Source organism: Cynocephalus volans, chromosome 10 (genome assembly GCF_027409185.1).
Source record: "Cynocephalus volans isolate mCynVol1 chromosome 10, mCynVol1.pri, whole genome shotgun sequence".
In the NCBI taxonomy this organism is placed as follows: Eukaryota; Metazoa; Chordata; class Mammalia; order Dermoptera; family Cynocephalidae; genus Cynocephalus; species Cynocephalus volans.
Window position 1 is genome coordinate 114,207,923 of NC_084469.1, and position 18,184 is coordinate 114,226,106.

The 18,184-nt window shown below is 53.5% G+C and overlaps 1 protein-coding gene across 1 annotated transcript in view; it reads right to left on the reverse strand.

The window, feature by feature from the left end:
• JPH3 (junctophilin 3) overlaps positions 1–18,184 on the reverse strand; it is an 89,843-nt gene that overhangs the window by 54,237 nt on the left and 17,422 nt on the right. The window contains exon 2 of the mRNA XM_063113073.1: positions 4,504–5,281. Within this exon, the coding sequence (XP_062969143.1) occupies positions 4,504–5,281 (778 nt within the window). The remainder of the gene's footprint in view (positions 1–4,503; positions 5,282–18,184) is intronic.

Genomic DNA, 18,184 nt, shown 5'->3' on the forward strand with positions numbered 1-18,184 from the left:
CTTCCCTCACCCTCAGTAGACACAGCGGGTGGGGTCAGCACCTCTGCATGGAACCTGGACGCAGCCTCAGACGCTCCTCCCCCGGGAGGGGAGGGGTGGGGAAGGGTGAACGCTGCCGGGCTGCCCCCATCCCCGCCCCGCCTCAGCCTCCACTGGAGCGTCCCGGCCTTCCTCTGGCTTCTACCCTGGGGGCTGTGATAGCTTGCATGGCAGAGGGGCTCTGCTGCTGAAATGGAACGTGTGACAACCATCGGTCCTCTTGCACCTCTAGCGTGGGTGACGGTGTTTGTGTTCTGATTCCACCAGCTGTAAGCTGGTCCTCTGGTGAGCAGCAGATCAAGGACGGTGGTTCCATTTCAACTTCCAGACCCTAGCAACTTCCAGGCTGCCAGGAGGACTCTGACCAGATGGTCATGTCTGCCGCGGGCAAGGGGCAGGGGCATCAGAAGAGGCCGCCCGGTCAGCATGGAGGCGACCTGCTTGCCTACCTGGTGCGGGAGGCTTCATACAAACACATCAAGCACAGGAGGGAAGGACAATCCCGTGTCCTGTGCTCTATCGGGGTACAGGCTGCTGGAGCCAGGCCACTGAGCCCACCCCCTTTCCCAGGACCACTGTTAGGGGACACAGCAGGTGGAGCCTGTCATAGCCGCATGCTAGTGGGAGTCCCCAGAAGGTGAGAAGGACCCACAGGAGGGAGGCACAGGGCAAACAGCAGCCCCTTCTGGCTGACCCCAGCACAGTGTCTCCACCCACTCCTTTCTCTGCAGCAGAGGGTCCCGCCCAGCCCTCGTCTCCCATGGCTCGTCTCTGTGGTGGGCCACCCGACCCAGCACCCATGAGGACTGAGAGAAGCGTGGGGTTCCCAGACCAAGGGCTCCAGCATCAGGGAGGCCCCAGACCAGCTGGGACAGATAGGGCTGGGGCCCGGCCATGTGTGCGCGTACAACCCTGCAGTACCATGCAACTATCTGGGGAGCTCAAAAGACTCCAAAGCCCAGACAGCGACCACAGCATCCCTGCCTAGATCCCCCAGGTGATTCCAGTGCATGGTGGGGGGCTGAGAACCAGGCCTAAGGAGGACCCTCAGCTCCCTACTCCTAGCTGTGGGAACACGGGTTGGTCCCCTTAGCAGCTCTGGGCCTTAGTCCTCCCCTCTGCGAAGTGTGAACCACGGCACCCCCCTCAGGGTTCCAGCTCCATGCACCCCCCACTGCCCCATCTTCCAGGAAAGCTCGTGTCCCCTGCCCTCCCTGCAGCCGTCCCTACGAGCTCCAGTGAAGACGAAGCAACCTCTTTCTCAGCTCACCCAGCTGGACAGGCATGGCCATGCCCAGGCGAGGGCAAAGCGACACAGCCCCGCCACTCCCCCACCGTCTCTCTAGCTGTGACAGTGACCTCAGCCCGCCCCTCGCTGGCTGCTCTCATGCTCCAGTGGAGTCAACCCTGGGGCTTCAGGGCCGCTGAGCCAGCCAGCCATCGCGGCTTCCCTCCTGAGGACAACAGCCTCTGCTCCCTTCTCTCTCTCTTTTTTCCAAATTCTAAGCCCATTGAGAAAATGTAGGAAACACAGCTTTGGGCTGCAGCCTGGAATGGAGGCTCGCCATTGTGGTGACTGAGGACACTGTGTTGCCTGTGACTCTGGGAGGAGGCCTGGCTGCAGCTCACACATGCAGCTGCCTGTGGGCACGCTGGCGCAGGGCAGGGCTGGGGTGACAGCTGCACCGATGTTGGTGTCCCCATGTGCCAGGTCCCACACCAAGGGCACCGCAGGGAGCATGGAGCCCAATCCTCTCCTTCAAGGGGGAACCCAGGACCAGAGAGGGTGAGCAACCTGCCAAGGTCGCTCAGCAGCGAGGGCCCGGGCTGGACATGGCCTAGGGTCTTGGAGGCCAGACTCCAAGAAGCGGGTTCCCCAGTTAAGGCCTGACGCCTCCTCCCTCACACTGTAAGTGCCAGACTCTGCAATTCAGGACGTGCTGGTGACCTGGGAGGAGACGCACCCAGCCCCCACGTCCCCATGACAGTGAGTGTGAGGATGTGTGTGTGGTGTGCGTGTGTGCAGCTAGGCCCTTTCTCACACAGAGGCCAGGCTGCAAAACCCCAGTCATTCACTCTCTCTGGCACCTGCAGCACCTGCGACAGGACTGAGTCTACTCGGCGACACTGTGTGTGCAGAAGACAAGCCTGGGGCCGGGGATGGCCAGTGGGGCTGAGGGTGGTGACAGAGGTTCAGTGGACGAACGGGGAGGGGGATCTGCCAGGGCGTCTGCAGCTGTGCACACACGCGCACAGGCTCCCGCCTGCCCTCTCTCCTGGGGTCCATCCGCCCACCCATCCATTCGTCCATCTGTTCTTCTGTCCAGCAGATAAAACACAGGAGAGGCCCCAGGAGCTGTGCCACACCCAGGCCGGCTGCCGGCCAATGCCATGACGGGCTGGTGACTTACCGATCCTGAGCTGGCCCCAACTTCTTTGTGTCTCTGTCCCTTCCGGGTCCAGCCTCTCGGTTTCTCCTGGTCATGGAGGCCACTCCCATGTCAGCGCCTCCCCCAGCCCCATGCTCTCACATGTGTGGGACATCAGCTCCCCCACCCCGAGGGGCAGGAGCCAGCCACAAATGAAGCTGTGACCACGTGAGCCTCCTGGGCCTCCTCCCGCATCACAGATGAGGGACTAAGGCACAGAGATGACAACCCTGCCAGGGACCTCCTCACGTACTGGCCCAGCTCTGCCCGCAGCACACCCTGCTCCTTCACTTCCCATGGGGTCTGAAAACTGTTCTGTGCCCATGTCCTCAGTCCTAAAGACATTCACCTGGGGAAGGGGCCCTAAAGGCGGTCCTGTGGAGTACGCACTGTCCATGAAATCCCCGTGCTCCTGTCTTACAAGCCCTCGGCTGAGGACCAACCTTCAGGCCAGGCGGGAACGTCCTGCCATCTCTGACCCCACTGTCCCTGGCCCCACAAATGGCCTCTTGTCCACTGGGCCAAAAAACCAAAATACAAAGGGTCGGAAAACACAACAAAACAACTGGAAGGAAGGAGATTCGCCAAAATGCCAAGGACTCTCAGATGATATGTCAGACCACAGCCAACGCAGCTTTCCTCCTAAGTATCATTTTCCAATTTTCTTACATGGAGCAAGTGTTACATTTATGATGGAAAAAATAACTATTGAACCTAATTTGTTCTTAAAATACCAGGTGAGTAGTCATACACGCTGCTATTTATTTCCCTGCCCGAACATTCCTGGGGGAGTTAGAAGGGGGCGGTCAGAGCACTTTGGGACCTCCATACTCAGGTAGTAATCCTATTTTCCTTCTGTTTGGCTCCTTGGAATGGATCTCATTTTCTCTAAAACCTCGGACTCTGTGAGCCACAGGTGTTCTGCCAGCAACTCACAGCCATCAATTTGGCACTTTCCCTGTAGATCAAAGATCACTGGAAATCAGAACCAAATGGGCTAAGTTTTTTGTGCATGTGTGTGTGGTAGAATGTTAACAATAGTTTAATCTGGAGTATACTGTGTTCATTGAGCTATATCTTAAAAGTTACTTTTAGCACTTTAATTAACGACGAGGTCGGGAGGGCTGAGCCATAACTGAGCTGGAAGCTTTCCTGGGAGAACTCCAGGCCTGCTCCAGGCTGGGAATAGAAGTGTCAAGAAAGACACAGGGAAATGTCCCCCTAGAGGCCTCCCGGGGCAGACCCTGGTGACCCCACCCTGACCAGAAGCAGGCGCTGGCGGGAAGCAGAGGCTGTGTTTCCCGAAACGCCTTCTGAAGCCTTGACAAAGCCAACGAGTGACTCAGTTACTTTAGAGCCCAGGGGTCCACCTGTGGGGCCCAGGCTTTCCACAGAACAACCTCCCCAGCCTGCAGCAGTGGCTCCCACACCTCTGCGGCCCCTTGCCACCCCCAGCCTGGCTGGGAGGCTCATGTGCCCACCTCTGCAGCCTCCTCTGGCCCGAAAGCTCCCACCTATACCAACGCCTAAAGACACCTTGTCATCCACAAGGCACCCACTACGGTCAGGCCCCTTTCTTAGGGCCTGATGGCTGTGCCAAACCTCAAATAAAGCAGACCCCAAAGCCCATTCAGGGTGCTGGTGGCTGAAAGCACCAAGCCTCATGTGAACCAGCAGCTGCCCGTGGAGCACTGCGCCAACAGAACGGACCACCTGCTCTACCCATCAGTATTTCACGTTAGACACCAGCATGTGGAACAGATAAAAGAGACACTGGTCTGTGTGGGAGGGAATCTGTAGGTCCAAAACCCTCTCATGCCCCACCCCTGTCCATGCCCTCTTACTTCTGAGACTTCCAAGGAACTCCAGGGTTCTGTGGGGTATAGTTTGAGAAGCGCCAGTGTCAGCCTCAAACTGGGCACAGCCCAAGGCCTCAAGGGACCGTGTGACTGACCAGACCAGGCCCGCAACCCCCCACCAGGTGACTGAGATCAGTCAGCCCCGCCAGGCCGTGGCCGCCCCCTCAACCTCTTACCTGGAAGCCGCAATCTCAGCCTTCTGCTTGGCGATGGTGGCCGCCCGCTCGGCCGCCTCCACGGCCCGGTCCACCTTCTCGCGGATCTTGCTGGCCCGCAGCGGGATGAGGTTCTTGCGCTTGCCGCTGACGAGCACGTTCTGCTTGTACTTGCCCTCCTCCTTGGTGCCGTCGGGGAAGGTCATGCAGCCGTAGCCGTGCCGCCGGTTGCCGGCCCACTCGCCCTCGTACTTGAGCCCATCCGAGCGCTGGCTCACGCCGAAGCCCGATCGCTTGTCATTCTTCCACTCACCCACATAGGTCTCGGTGGTGGTGGCATCAATGTCATCCTCGATGACGGCCAGCTCGGCCTCGGCCTCGCCCAGGCTGATGGTGGAGTGGATGTCGCTGGCCGTGGAGCTGACGGTGCTCATGCCCGCCTCGCTGCGGAAGGAGCTCTGCTTGCTGCGCTGGCTGGCCAGGCTGCTCTTGGACTCGGACTTGCGCAGCTTCAGCCCGCTCAGCAGCGAGCGCCGGAACAGCCCCTTCTTCTTGCTCTTGAGGATCTCGGAGTCGCTGTGCGCCACGAGCACGAAGCCCCCCCGGGACACGGCCGGGCTGCCGGCCACCGCCGGGGAGGCGTCCGGGTGCAGCGCCGTGCCGTTGGTGTGCTCACTGCGCAGAGAGTTGATGGATGTCCTCAGGGGTGAGCGGATGACTGCTGCCATGCCGTAGGGGACACTCTGCCGCACACCGTAGCCCTGGCGCATGCCACCAACCCACTGGCCCTGGTACGTCCCTGGGGAGACAAAGGAGAAAGGGGTGAGCTCCCAGGACAGAGATGGAGGGGACACAGGGAGGGAGTGTCCGCGTTTCTGCGCCTGCACTTTCAAGCTTGATGAAACCTGGTGAGGCGACATCAGCCTGATGGACCACAGCGAGTTTTTATAATTTATAATACTGACGGTGGCTTTTAAAGACACTTCTGTCCTGCTTCCCGCAGTTGGATTTCATTCTCTCTCTTAGAAATCGGGGAGGGGAAAGGGAGGCGTCAGAGCGTGTGACGGAGAATAAGGAGCACGGAACCAGCAGAGGCCAACCCCAGGAAGGCTGGGCGGGTATTGTGAGGAAGGAGAAAGCAGCATGCCTGGGCCCCAGGGCCGATGCACGGTGGGACGCAGGTCTGGGCTTCTCCCCACTGGGCACTGCACGGGCTGCCTGGAGAGGCAGTGGCCTCCCCTTGCTGGGGGTACCCAAGAAGAGTTTGGAAGACCACGCAGCAGGGACACCATGGAAGAGATTCAAGTGCATGGGGAAGGGGTGGCGACTGACAGCCTTAGGCATTAAAATCGGCAGACCCAACATACCCAAAAGAAGTGAAGGCAGGGACTGAAGAGACATGTGCATGCTCAAGTTCACAGCCGCGCTGTTCACAACAGCCAAAAAGGCAAAAACTACCCAAGTGTCCACCAATGATGAACGGATATGCACCATGTGTCCTTCTATCCAACGGGACATCCCTCTGCTACAGAAGGGAATGAAGTGCTGACGCACGTGGTGCAACACAGATGAGTCCTGAAGACATGATGCTAGGTGAGAGAAGCCAGCCCATCTCTATAAAATGTCCAGAACAGGCAAATCCATAGAGACAGACAGTGGTGCGAGGGCGGGGGAGGGGCTGACGGGGAGTTACTGTTTAACGGGTACAGTTTCTGTTTGGGATGATGGACCAGTTTTGGAAATAGATACTGATGATGGTTGCACAACATTGTGAATGTAGTTAATGCCACTGAACTGTACATTTGAAAGTGGTTAAAATGGTAAATTTTACGTTATATACGTCATACCACGATAAAATGAAAAGGAAAACAATCAGCAGATCCAGGCTTGTTTCATGCTCTCCTTATTAGCTTGTGTGACTTTGGGCAAGTCTCTAGATCTCTCTGACCCTTGGTTTCCTTATCTACAGAATGGGTCCAAAACTCCTCATGCCATAGGTCCTTGTGGGAATTAAATGAGCCTCAGCATGACTCCTGACATGCATAAACCCAGCCTACTGCAGTCATCAGCTGGAGTCACTATTGCACCAGGCCACCAACTGTGGGGGCTCCCCACCCTGGTAAGGGCTTTTGGGGGGAGAACGGAGAGTCTGTACCATCACTCTGTCAACTCACTGCAGCAGAGACTGAAACACCAACACCTCACCCCCAAATCTCACCCTCAGCTTACTGCCCCTTCTATGTGAGGATTGGAGACAGGCTTTTCAATTAAAACACAGGATGCCCAGTTAAATCTGAGTTTCAGATGAACAACAAACAGTTTTTTAGGGGAAATATTACATGGGGCATACTTTTATGAAAAGAGTGTTCTTTGATTATCTAAAATTCAAATTTACCTGAGTGTCCTATATTTTTATTTGCTAGATCTGGCCACCCCACCCAGCTGCAACCTTCCAAAGTGGTGCCTCTGGTCTCACCGAGACAGGGGCACTAAGGAGTCCCAGGTGGCAGGCCACTTCCTGAAGCTGAGGATAACCCTGGGAAGGAAGGAGACTCAGCCCATGCCCTGACACTCTCCTTCTCCCCCCAGGAAGCTTAGAGACAAAGATGGAAACAAAAGTTTCAAAATTGAAGGAGTAATGGATATCCAAAATGTGGTCTATCCATACAGTGGAATATTACTCAGCCCTAAAAAGGAAGGAAATTCTGGCATGGGCTCCAACATGGTTGACCTTGAGGACATTATGCATGGGAAATAAGACAATCATGAAAAGACACACACTGCACAACCCACCTGCACAAGGTGCCTAGAGTAGTCAAGTTCACAGAAATACAGAGTGGGGGGAGGACCAGGGGCTGGGGGGGGTGAGGAGCTGGTGTTCCATGGGGACAGAGTGTCGGTTTGGGAAGATGAAAATGTTCTGGAGATGGACGTTGTTGATGGCTGTACACAGTATACTTAACACCCATGAAATGCACACTGAAAAATGGCTGTAATGGTAAAATTTCTGTTATGTGTATTTTACCACAATATTTTTAAAAAGAGGAAGGTGCCACCACGTTCACCAGGACCATAGTCTGGTTGAGGCCGTGAAGTGCAGGGACCTTGGGGGTTCAGGGAGAGGTTAGGAGCCCTCGGGCAGCCCCACACTTTCTGAATCTGTGCTTTGGGAAAGTTTCCTTTAACCCCTCTGTGCCTCAGTTTCCTCATCTATAAAATGGGGAAGGGGGCTGTGCAGACTAAATGAGATAATTGATGTAAGTGCTGGAAGGTCTTTAATGCTCAGTTAACAGTAACTACTACCAACATTGTCACTAAACCCTTAGAGAGGAAATACACCCTCTTTGGGCACACGTAGCTTGGAAGTGGAAGGGGTGGAATTCGAACCCCAAGGCAAGCCTGGATCCAGGGCTCACCTGTCCTACCCGGGCTCGAAGGCCAACCTTTGTCCTGCACCCAGTGAGCTCCTGCTCACCCCAGCCCAGAGTCATCAGGCTGGGAGCTGCACTTCGTCCTATGAGATGTGCAGGCAGACCCCCAATTCCTCCCTCAGATAAAGGGGTGATAAAGGACTGGTCTCAACAAGGGGGGACCAAGGCAGTTTGTCCGCGTCCTATCAATGGATCCACACAGCCTCACCAGTGGGGCATTATTTTCCCATCCTGCAGACATGGAAGCAGACAAGCATACGGCATAAACGTGGAGACCAGAGGCAAACGTGAGTTTGTTCTGAGCGGGCAGGCAGAGTGGGGATTCCAGGTCCAGGCTGGCGGTCCACACGCACTCTTGCCTGCTGCGCTCTGCCCTCCTCCCAGCTACCCCTCGCTGCAGCCGGGCGGGCAGGAGCCGGGGCTGACCGGGCCGTGAGTGTGGGCTCCCTGGAACCAGGCAGCTCCAAGTCTACACTCGACTTTGGTACTTACACTACGACCTGGGGGAAGTCAGTTCACCTCTCAGAACTCAGCTTATCTACCTGCAAAATGGGGGTGACCTACACCCAGCTGCAGGTCTCAACACTACCACGTACACTTGCAGAGTACCGGGTGTGGCCTCGTGGCGTACAGTGGGACAGAGGGTGAAGCCTCCTGGCCCAGGGTTTGCAATTTCACTGCATTTGAGCTTCTGTCCCCAGTGGACCCAGATCTCTGATTCCATAATTGACATCAGTTATAAGAAAGTGGGTTTGGATGCGCAGAAACACTCGGTACCAGTCCTGCTATGACCCACCTGGGTGGCCTGGCCTCATCACCCCTGGCAAAGGCCTGGAAGAAAGAGCAAGAACCAAGCAGCCCCGGGACAGGGACGGGCAGTGAGGGGTACAGCTCCTCCCCAAAGGGAGGCTGTGGGAGCCAGAGCATACTCTCACCAAAGCTGTTTCCTTCCCCTCCCTCAACTGTCCAATAATGTAGTTTTCACAAAAATGGAGGAACTGAGATTACACACCTGCACTGTCCAGCAAGACCACTACTCTCCACATGCAGCTATTTGAATTTATACTTAGTTACAGTAAATTAAAGAGCCTAAAACTCGTTCCTGGTTGTACCAGCTATACCCCAAGTGCTCAGTAGCCACGTGCAGCTTGTGGTGGCTGTGCTGGATGGTGCAGATATGGCTTGAGACCCTCTAACCCAAAGTCATGGACAGGGCAGGAGGGCAGCAAAGGGCTGAATCCAAGTCGCTGGTTCCCAGTGGCTGTTCTGTGAATCTGACTGTTGTCTGCAGAATGCTGAACCCAATGTCTGTTGCTGCTGTTAACACCCCAAACAGCTCGTATGTGAAAAGACAGAACCCAGCATGGCTAAGCACAAAGGGAAGATGGCGTGGTGCTCATGGGCCACTTGTCCTTGCAGGATGCTGGGAGGGTCTGTCCCAGTCAGCACGGCTCCCAGAGCAGGGATTGCATCCCGTCTGCACTCTCACCCCGACCCCAGAGCTGGCGCTGGCCCCTCACAGAAAGCCACCCCAGATGCAGGTGGATCCTTGGGGGCGGGGGGCACCCTCTCTTTCCAGGTGCTCCCATGAAGGCGTGGTCAGAGGTGGGCATCTGCGCCCCTCCACATGCAGGTGCCTCCTGGATTCTCTCGCAGCCACCTGACCTCCTGATCCAAAAGATAAGGGCCAGCCCCTCCATCCCTACGGGCAAGATCTGGAGTCAGGAGACATAGTAGACTTCAGGAGAGGAACAAACCTCCCTAAGCCTCGCCTGTACAATGTCAGCGAGAATGACCCAGACCTGCGGGGATAGCATACAACGTGAGGCCCCTGATAGGTCTCCCGCCCGAGTGCTGTCTGCACCCCCGCAGGGCTGTGAAAGCCCGAGGTTCTGACTCATTCGGCTTGTGAGGCCCAAGAAGCTGCATTCCTAGAGCCTGGGGCACCCTACTCTGCATCTGCTGGGACAGTGGCTCAGCGCCTGGCTGGGTGCCTGGCCCCCCACGGGCAGCAGGCCTCACTGTTAATGAAATTGATGCTGTCTGAGTCCAAAGCCAGAGCCCAGAGCCCGCACAGCCCACGTACCTCAGCGTTGAGACCCGGGCCCCACCAGCTCCTAGCCCTGGGGTAGGGCAGCCATGGTGCTGGCTGAGCAGTGCGTTGCATTAGGGCTGCACATCTCACACACACACTTATTCTCCTTGCCTGAAGCTCCATCCATCTGCTGAAGTTCTACCGAAGCCTTAATTCCAGAGCCCAGAGGACAAGCCTGATGGAAACTGTAACCTCTTCCAGGGCCAGGACAGTGTCAGCACGGAGCCCCCAACCCTAACCCTGACACTGACCCCAAAGAGCAGCCCACGAGGCAACCCCGGGGGTGGGGGCAAGAGAGGTCCCCCGGGGTAAGCAAGGAGCCCAGAGCCTCAGCCCCGCCCTGAGGGACACAGGGTGGCAGGGAGGCCCCTCACACGTGGCCCCTGAACCATGAGGGAGGTGGCAGGAAGAAGCCCACACCCAGGGACCTGTTGGGCATCCCCGTGCCAAGTGAGGAGGGGAAAGGGGAGACATCCCCTGAGCTCTTCACAGTCAGATGGTCACATTTAATCCACACAGCACCCTGGGAGCTCAGGGCCCACTCAACAGACAAGTAAACTGAGGCTCAGAGAGGTACAATAGCTGCCAGTGTCACCTGGCTTGAGTGGGAGCTGACCTAGGTTGGGCTGACTCCAAAGCCGGCATGGAGGGTCTCTGGGTCTGAAGGCAGCTGAACCCCTTTCTCTTGGCCAGCCCCACATTGTGCCCGTATGCAGATATGCCACGACCCCACACCTGTCTTCTCCTGTCCTGGTGGGCCACTGACCTGGACTGGAACCTGGACTTGCTCTGGCTGGCCTGGCCTGCCCCCTATAGGATCTGCTCCCTCTGGGTGGGCACAGGCCAGAGCCCTCTCCCCTGTCACAGATGAATGGAACCAGGGTAGACCCTCCCTGAGCTTGGCCTGGGCTTGTGGCGGTGGGGGTGGGTGGGGGGTGGGGCTTGATAGATGGTTCTATTGCACACTTGGCTGGGAGGTCTTCTGTTCTGGTGCTGGCCAGTACAGGGACCAAATCCTGGACTTTGCTGTTGTCAGCACCATGCTCTGACCTATTGACCCCCCTTCAAGGGGGGTCTTGAAGACCGCAGTGACCACTTCCACCCAGAGATGCAGAGAATCAGATCTGCAGAGAAAGGAAGAAACAGGCCCCGCCAAGACAAGCAGCTGGGCCCTTCCCTCCGAGGACAACAGAGGTGGCACTGCTGGTTTCCGGGCATCTTCAGTCCCACCACCGAGCCCATATTTCACCTATGTCACTCTGAGTGGGTTTTTGTTCCTAGCACCCAAACACCCTCTGCCCACGTCGCCCCAGAAAAGACCCCTGTCCATGGGGTCTGCATCTTTCATGCACCTTCTGGGGCCCCTAGCAACCAGGCTGTGGGCCACATCAGACTTGGCGGCGAGAGCCCCGCGTTGAACGAGCTTCTCCCCAAGAGGGTGCGCAGACAGCGCCCACAAAGCTCCAGGGCACTTTTCCCCAGGTGGACGCCAACTCTGCGCCCAGCCTCCCTGGGTGGACACAACACCCTGCGCCCAGCCTTCCTGCCTCATCTGCAGCTGCCTCCATCCCCAGAGGGCAGGTGACCTGCTGTGCAGAGGCCCCTCCTTGGCATGCCTGGTGGCAGCCAAGTCCCGGATGGTGGCAGACGAGGCCACCTGATCCACCTGATGACAGCACCAAGCACTCACGTTGTACCTCCTCAGTTCTTTTGTTTCACACTCCAACCAGGATGTGGTTTTCCCAGTAATTCTGGAAACAAATGGTGGAGAGTCCATTATGTCCAGAGTTAAGATGACCACCAGGGCAATTTCACAGCACAGGGACCAATCCCAGCATCTCCAAACTGGGTAGGACTCTGAAATGACCTTGGACGGACGAAGCTAGTGCTTCCCGAAGGCCCCTGAAGACGAAAATCACCCGCTGCGTTGTACTTTTAAAAAGAAAAAAAAAAAAATACATTCTAAGGCCCCAGCTCTGACTACTGAACCAGGATTTCCAGAGGACACCAGGTAACCTTCACCTGTCGAAGCCACCAGGAGAGTCTTGCTCTTGGGGACATCCCAGTGTTTTAGGGAGCTGTGAAGACCAGGGAGGGAAGCATCCAGGTCAGGGTCACCCAGCTCATGAACAGCAGAGCCTGGACCACGGGCATCAAAGCACACTAGGTGTACTATGTTCTGGAACCTTCTTTCCTCTATAATAGATCGGGAATCTTTTTCCATTTTCTGTACATCAATAATGGCTGCAAAATAGTTCAATGCATGAATGTTTCACAGTTATATAAATTATAAGCTAATCCTGTGCTGCAGGATATTTGGGTCACTCATTTTTGATGGCTAATCTTCATATACAATGTTAAATTTTATCCTTAGAATAAGTTCCTAGAATAAAATTGCTTGGTCAAAAGGAAGGGGTTTTTTTCCTTTTCTTTCCTTAAGGTTTTTGATAAATTGCTCTCAGAAAAGACAGCAAGAGTGACCATGTTCCCCACATTGTCACCAACAGCAGAGAGTACCATTTTTAAAAGTCTCTCTTTGCTGGACTCCGAATAGTTAGGTCCATTGTAATTTGTTATTGGCTTAACTGTATACCCCAAAATTCACGTGTTGAAGTCCTAACCACCGCCCCCCAACCTCAGTATAACTGTATTAGGAGATAAGATCTTTAAAGAGGTGGTAGAGTTCAAAATCAAGCCACTAGAGTGGGGCCCTGATCCACCATGACTGCTGTCCCCACAGGAAGAGCAGGAGACAGAAGAGATGCACACAGAGGACAACCCATGAAGACAAATTCATCAGAGGGGAGTCAAAAGAACCAGTTCCGGGGGCACCTTGATCTTGAACTTCCACTCTCCAGAGCTGTAAGAAGGGGCAGTCCTGGTGTTTAAGGCACACTGTCTGTGGTATTTTGTCATGGCAGCCCTAGGAATGAATACAGAATTCCTAATCTCTAGACAGGTAATGTAACTACATAGATAAGAAGTAAAAGTTAGGACAACCAAGAAAAAGAATTAAAAGCCAGATTTCTGAGAACATATAATGAATTAGAAGAAGAAAGCCTTCTCTCCTCCTGCAGGACCCAGGAAGAAAACTTTCTGGAAAAACAGAACCAGACGCCACCTCAGGAGATACCAGGCACAGAGACAGTGGGCGTGAGGCCTGGGACAAAACAGGGCTGTTAGGGACAGTGCTCACTCTGAACAGAGACCCTACCTGCTTCTCCGCCCAACTGAGGACACCGGCAGCAGGAATTACTGTGCCCAGGGAGGAGGGGAAGGTCCTGGGAAGAAACTGACCCAGGCCGGCAGTGAAGGCCGCCAAGCACAGCACTTCCATCAGCATTTCGGTTCCTTCATTTACTAAATGAACAGCCAAGCCTCATCAGACACTTGGAGAAAGCCTCACAGGGAAGAGAGAGACCAAAACAAGACAATAGATGGGAAAAAAGACTTTGGGGGAATCATGAAAAATGCAGAGGGTGGGTGGAAACATCAAGGAAACCAGAATTTAAATCCTCAGAGGGATCAGATGCAGCACCCACACAAAGAGGATAAAATGCAGTAAAGAAGGAAACACGGAGAAAAAGGTATTGCTTCTGGGAGTTGATCACTAAATACAAAGTTTGGTGATTAAGCTGGAAGATGCATTCAAGAAAATCTTTCAGAAACTAGGACAACAACCACAACAACAGAAAAGAGAGGTGGGCAAAATAGTGAGAAGTAAATGAAAGGATTCATCCAGAGACGCCAAAGCTAAATAGGAGTTCCAGAAAACAATGAAAGAAAATGACGAAAGATATAAGGAAAGTCTCCCAGAGTTGAAGATGTGTCTCCAGACTAAGGGTTCACAGCCACCCTGCACAACGGAGAGAAACAGACCTGCTCTTAAGTCTAGCATCATGATGAAGGCCAAGAGTTTGGTTCCCTGTACTGGCCAGACATCAAAAAAAAAAAAAAAAAAAAAAAAAAGACAAAGCATTCTCAAATTTCAGAACTCCTATGTGCTTCAAAAGAAAAAGAAAAATAGACTATACATGAAGGACTGAGCATGAGAATGGCAGGGGACTTCTCGATAGCAACACAGAACCTAGAAGTCAGTGGGAAACTGTCCCCCACCCCCAAATCCTGAACAGCAATGATTTTTGACCTAGCATTCTATAGACGCCAATTTATCAATCAAGCAATCAACCTACAGAAACGGTATCTTCCATGCATCCTTTCTCAGAAAGCTACTGCAGGATGTGCTCCACCAAAATGAGGGAGGAAACCAGGACTGAGGAAGACATGGCAAGATCAAATATGGGAGAGGTGAAGGGGATTTCCAGGAAGACAGGTGAGGGGGCATTCAATCAATGACAAACATATCTGTATGTTACATGTGTATGTACTCACATTACTGATAGAGAATCTGGCAGGTTTGTTCATTTGAAATCATTGCTTAGATTCTCTGAGCATTTGGAAGGTGTTTTTCTAAGCATTTGGAAGGTGGGGAAAGAACTAACCAGTGGTTTAAAGAAAACTGCACAACTGGAAAAAAAGGAGACAATTACTAACTCAACTTGTGCATGAAAAGCATATGGAATCAGAGTGCACTGCTCGACTTGGCAGTAAGCAATACCTACATAGACAAAATGTGAAAAACACCGAGAATGGATTCAACCAAAAAATTGTGATATGACAATATTGCAATGGTAGGGGAAAGGAGGGGTGGTGTTCTGAGACTGAAAACCTCCATCTACTGCAGTAGGAAATCAACAGATAATGGCTACACGTGAGCACACACCCAAGCATCAGCATGTGTGCACACTTGGAAGTGCGGCATTCTGTCTCTGAAGGTGGCTGACGAGTTCAAAGTCCCAGGAAACAGGAGGAGTAGGGAGGGGGCGCTCAGGGGCCTGCTGATTTTTGTTCTAGGCACTATTTTGTTTTTAGCACTAATCGACATGTTAAACTATGGACACATATTATCTTGGTAAGTAAGGATTAAAATTTTTAAAGGGGGGAGAGAGCAAAGACACTCTACAGGAAGATTCTCCCAATAGAGATATTACCCTGGTTTTTTCAGCTGCAGAAACCAAGGCTCAAGGAGGATGCACACCTCGTAGAAGTGGGTGGGGATCTGAGCCAGCAATGCATAGTCCTGTACTACGCAGAGGACACTGGCTGGCGAGTGTCCCACCCTCGTGTATTTAGATGGCTGGTGGGGAAAGGCAGAGAGATGGGACCAAAATGGCAGGTCAGTGGTCTCCTTGGAGGGACCATGGGGAGATGAGTAACCAGAGAAGGTGTCAGACAGTGTGCAGATGAGGCACAGGAAAATACTGGGGGAGGGCAGCCACTCCAGAGGTCACGAACACTGCATCCAGATACCACCACCTTGTGCGGGGTCGGAGGCAGTCAAGAGGAAAAGCAGATCCCAGTGGAGAGTAGCAGATGCGACTCCCACGTTCACCCTCATGCTGCCCAGACAAGAAGGGATTCTGGAATGGGCAGTGCATCCAGCACTGGGGAACAGGGAGGTGTGAGGAGCCACCTAGGTGTGGCTCCACCTGGACAGCCCACTAACCTGTGCTGGAGAGGACAAGGCTCTAGAGACACAATCAGTCACATGAGGGATGGCCACACCGTGAGTGGTTTCAGCTTGTGGACCTCATGGCAACAATTTTATGATTTTGCCCTTTCTACAGTCCATATCGGTTCACCACGGGGAGGTCTCCCCCCCCTCCCCACTTTCTTTTAAATAATAAGCAGACTTTATTTTTTAGCGCAGTTTTAGGTTTAGAGAAAAACAGCAGAAGGTACTGCAGAGTTCCCACATTCCCCCCTCCAGTTCCCCCATTATCTCGCACAGGTGCAGACCTGACAAGCCAATACTGATACATTGTGATGCACTGAAGTCCCAGTCCACAGCAGGGGGCGCTCTCGGTGGCGCACATTCTGTGGGTTTGGACAAATGGACAATGACATGGATCCGCCATTACAGTATTGTGCCCAACAATGTCTCTGCCTAAAAATCCTCTGTGCTCAGCTTTTCATCCCTCCCTCCCCCCAACCCCCAGCAGCCACTGACCTTTTTACCTTCTCAATAGTTTTGCCTTTTCCAGAACGTCATGTAGTCGAATCATACAGTCTGTAGCCTTTTTCAGATAGGCTTCTTTCGCTTAACAATGTGCATTTAAGGTTCTTCCATGTCTTTTCACAGGTATTTATCACAGAGACGTCCCTCTGCATCCTTGGGGGATTGGCTCCAGGACCCCCCTCTGATACCAAAATTCCAAGGTTGCTCAAGTGCCTTATACAAAATGCCGTAGTATCTGCATGTAACCTACACACATCCTTCCACATGCTTTAAATCCTCCCTAGGTTACTTGTAATACGTGATACCGTGTAAATGCTATGTAAATGTTATGCTGCATTGTTTAGAGAGTAATGACAAGAAAAAAAGTCTGTACATGTTGACTACAATTATTTTTTCATGTTTTCGATCCAAGGTTGGTTGACTCTGGTTGCAGAACCTGCAGATACGGTCTATGGTCGGTTCATTCATTTCCCTCTTAAAGGCCATCTTTGTTGCTTCCAAGTTTTGGCAATTATGAATAAAGAAAAGGTCTTTTTCAGTAAAAAATAAACAAAAAAACAAGATGGACCTAATCTCAGAATAAAGAACGTTCTTTTAAATCAAACATATTTATCTTTACGAAGACCCCTGAATCAGCTGCCTTCTCAGTGTAGGGGGGGAACAAGGAAAACCCCCATGGGCTGCCCCAGTGGTAGCCCAGCAGTCAGGAACCACAGCGTCCGACTATTTCCACGGCCACTTACGTGACTCTCACAACAGCCCCATGAAGGACACGTTACATACACTGAGGCACGATGAGGTTAAGTCACTTGCCCACACCCCAATGTTAGGAAGTGTCTGAGCTAGGACCCCAAGCCACGTGTGTCTGATTCCGAAGCCCATGTCTGCACGATTGTTCTCTGCTGCCCTCCAAAACTCAGAGATGTTTGCATCTCTGAGAGCAGACCCCAGCCCCCAAACCTGGATTCCTCAGCTCCTCCACTCCTCCCTGCTGCCCCTCCCTCTGACTCTCACCGTGGTCGTGAACGGGGGAGGCAGTGACAGGGCACAGAAAGTGTGTCACTCCAAATCCTGCCCTCCCTGGACCCCCTTGCCGCACCCTCGGGAGCTTTTATGCTACTGTGAAGGCATCACCCAGTGGGCGGTAAGGGCTCTTCGTGGGCTGGCCTCTGAGACTTGAAGGGTTAAGGGAAACCCTTGTGAGGTGTGGGGCATGGGTGGCTGATGCTGGATTGACAGCTGTGCAGAGAAGGCACCGTGGGACAAGGGTGGCCCCTCTCAAAGGAGAAGACCCTACTGTGCAGTGGGTGGAAATGTCAGGCAGATCTGAGCTCAGATCCTGGTCCTCTTAGCTTCCCAGCTGTGTGCCCCTGAGCAGATTCCTGACCTCTCTGAGCCTTGCTTTCCCCATCTGCAAAATGGGGATGAAATTGCTCCTCTGAGCTACAAAGGAGGAGCACAGCAGAGGGGTGAGGCCCCTAGGAGCTGGAGCCAGACTGCCTGACAGCCATCCCAGGGACCTAACTGTGCTGTGCCTCAGTGTCCCCTCCTGTAAAATAGGGACAATAACAACATCTACCCCAGAGGGCCATTGTGAGGAATAAGTGGACTAATGTTTGCAAATCACTTTAGGACAGTGCCTGGCATGTGCTAAGTGCTGTGTGTTAAATAAAATACATCAGGACACTGGCACTTAGTGTCACTCAGGCACCACAGTCCTCCTGAGAACTGCTGAAATGCAGATGGTCTAGCTCACCCCAGCCCCAGTGAATCAGAGTCTGGGGCTGGAGCCCAGAGAACTTGAATTTAACATGCCCTCCAGGGGATTCTGAAGCCGCTCAGGCCAGGAACCACGCTCTAGGTCATAGAGTCGCAGGTGGACTCCCACCCAGCAAGGAGTTTGGGGCTGGGGGAGGCCTGGGCACCAGAAGGCTTTAAAAGCTCCCTGGTGATTCTTATCTCAGTACCAACCACCTTTTTCTTTTTCATGTTTTCTTTTTCTAGGAGCAACAATCTTGTTACTGAGAAGCCACCTGTCAGTGAAACCTACATCTTCTCTTGAGAAGCCCTCGGTCTCGGAGGCAGCTGCTGCTTCTC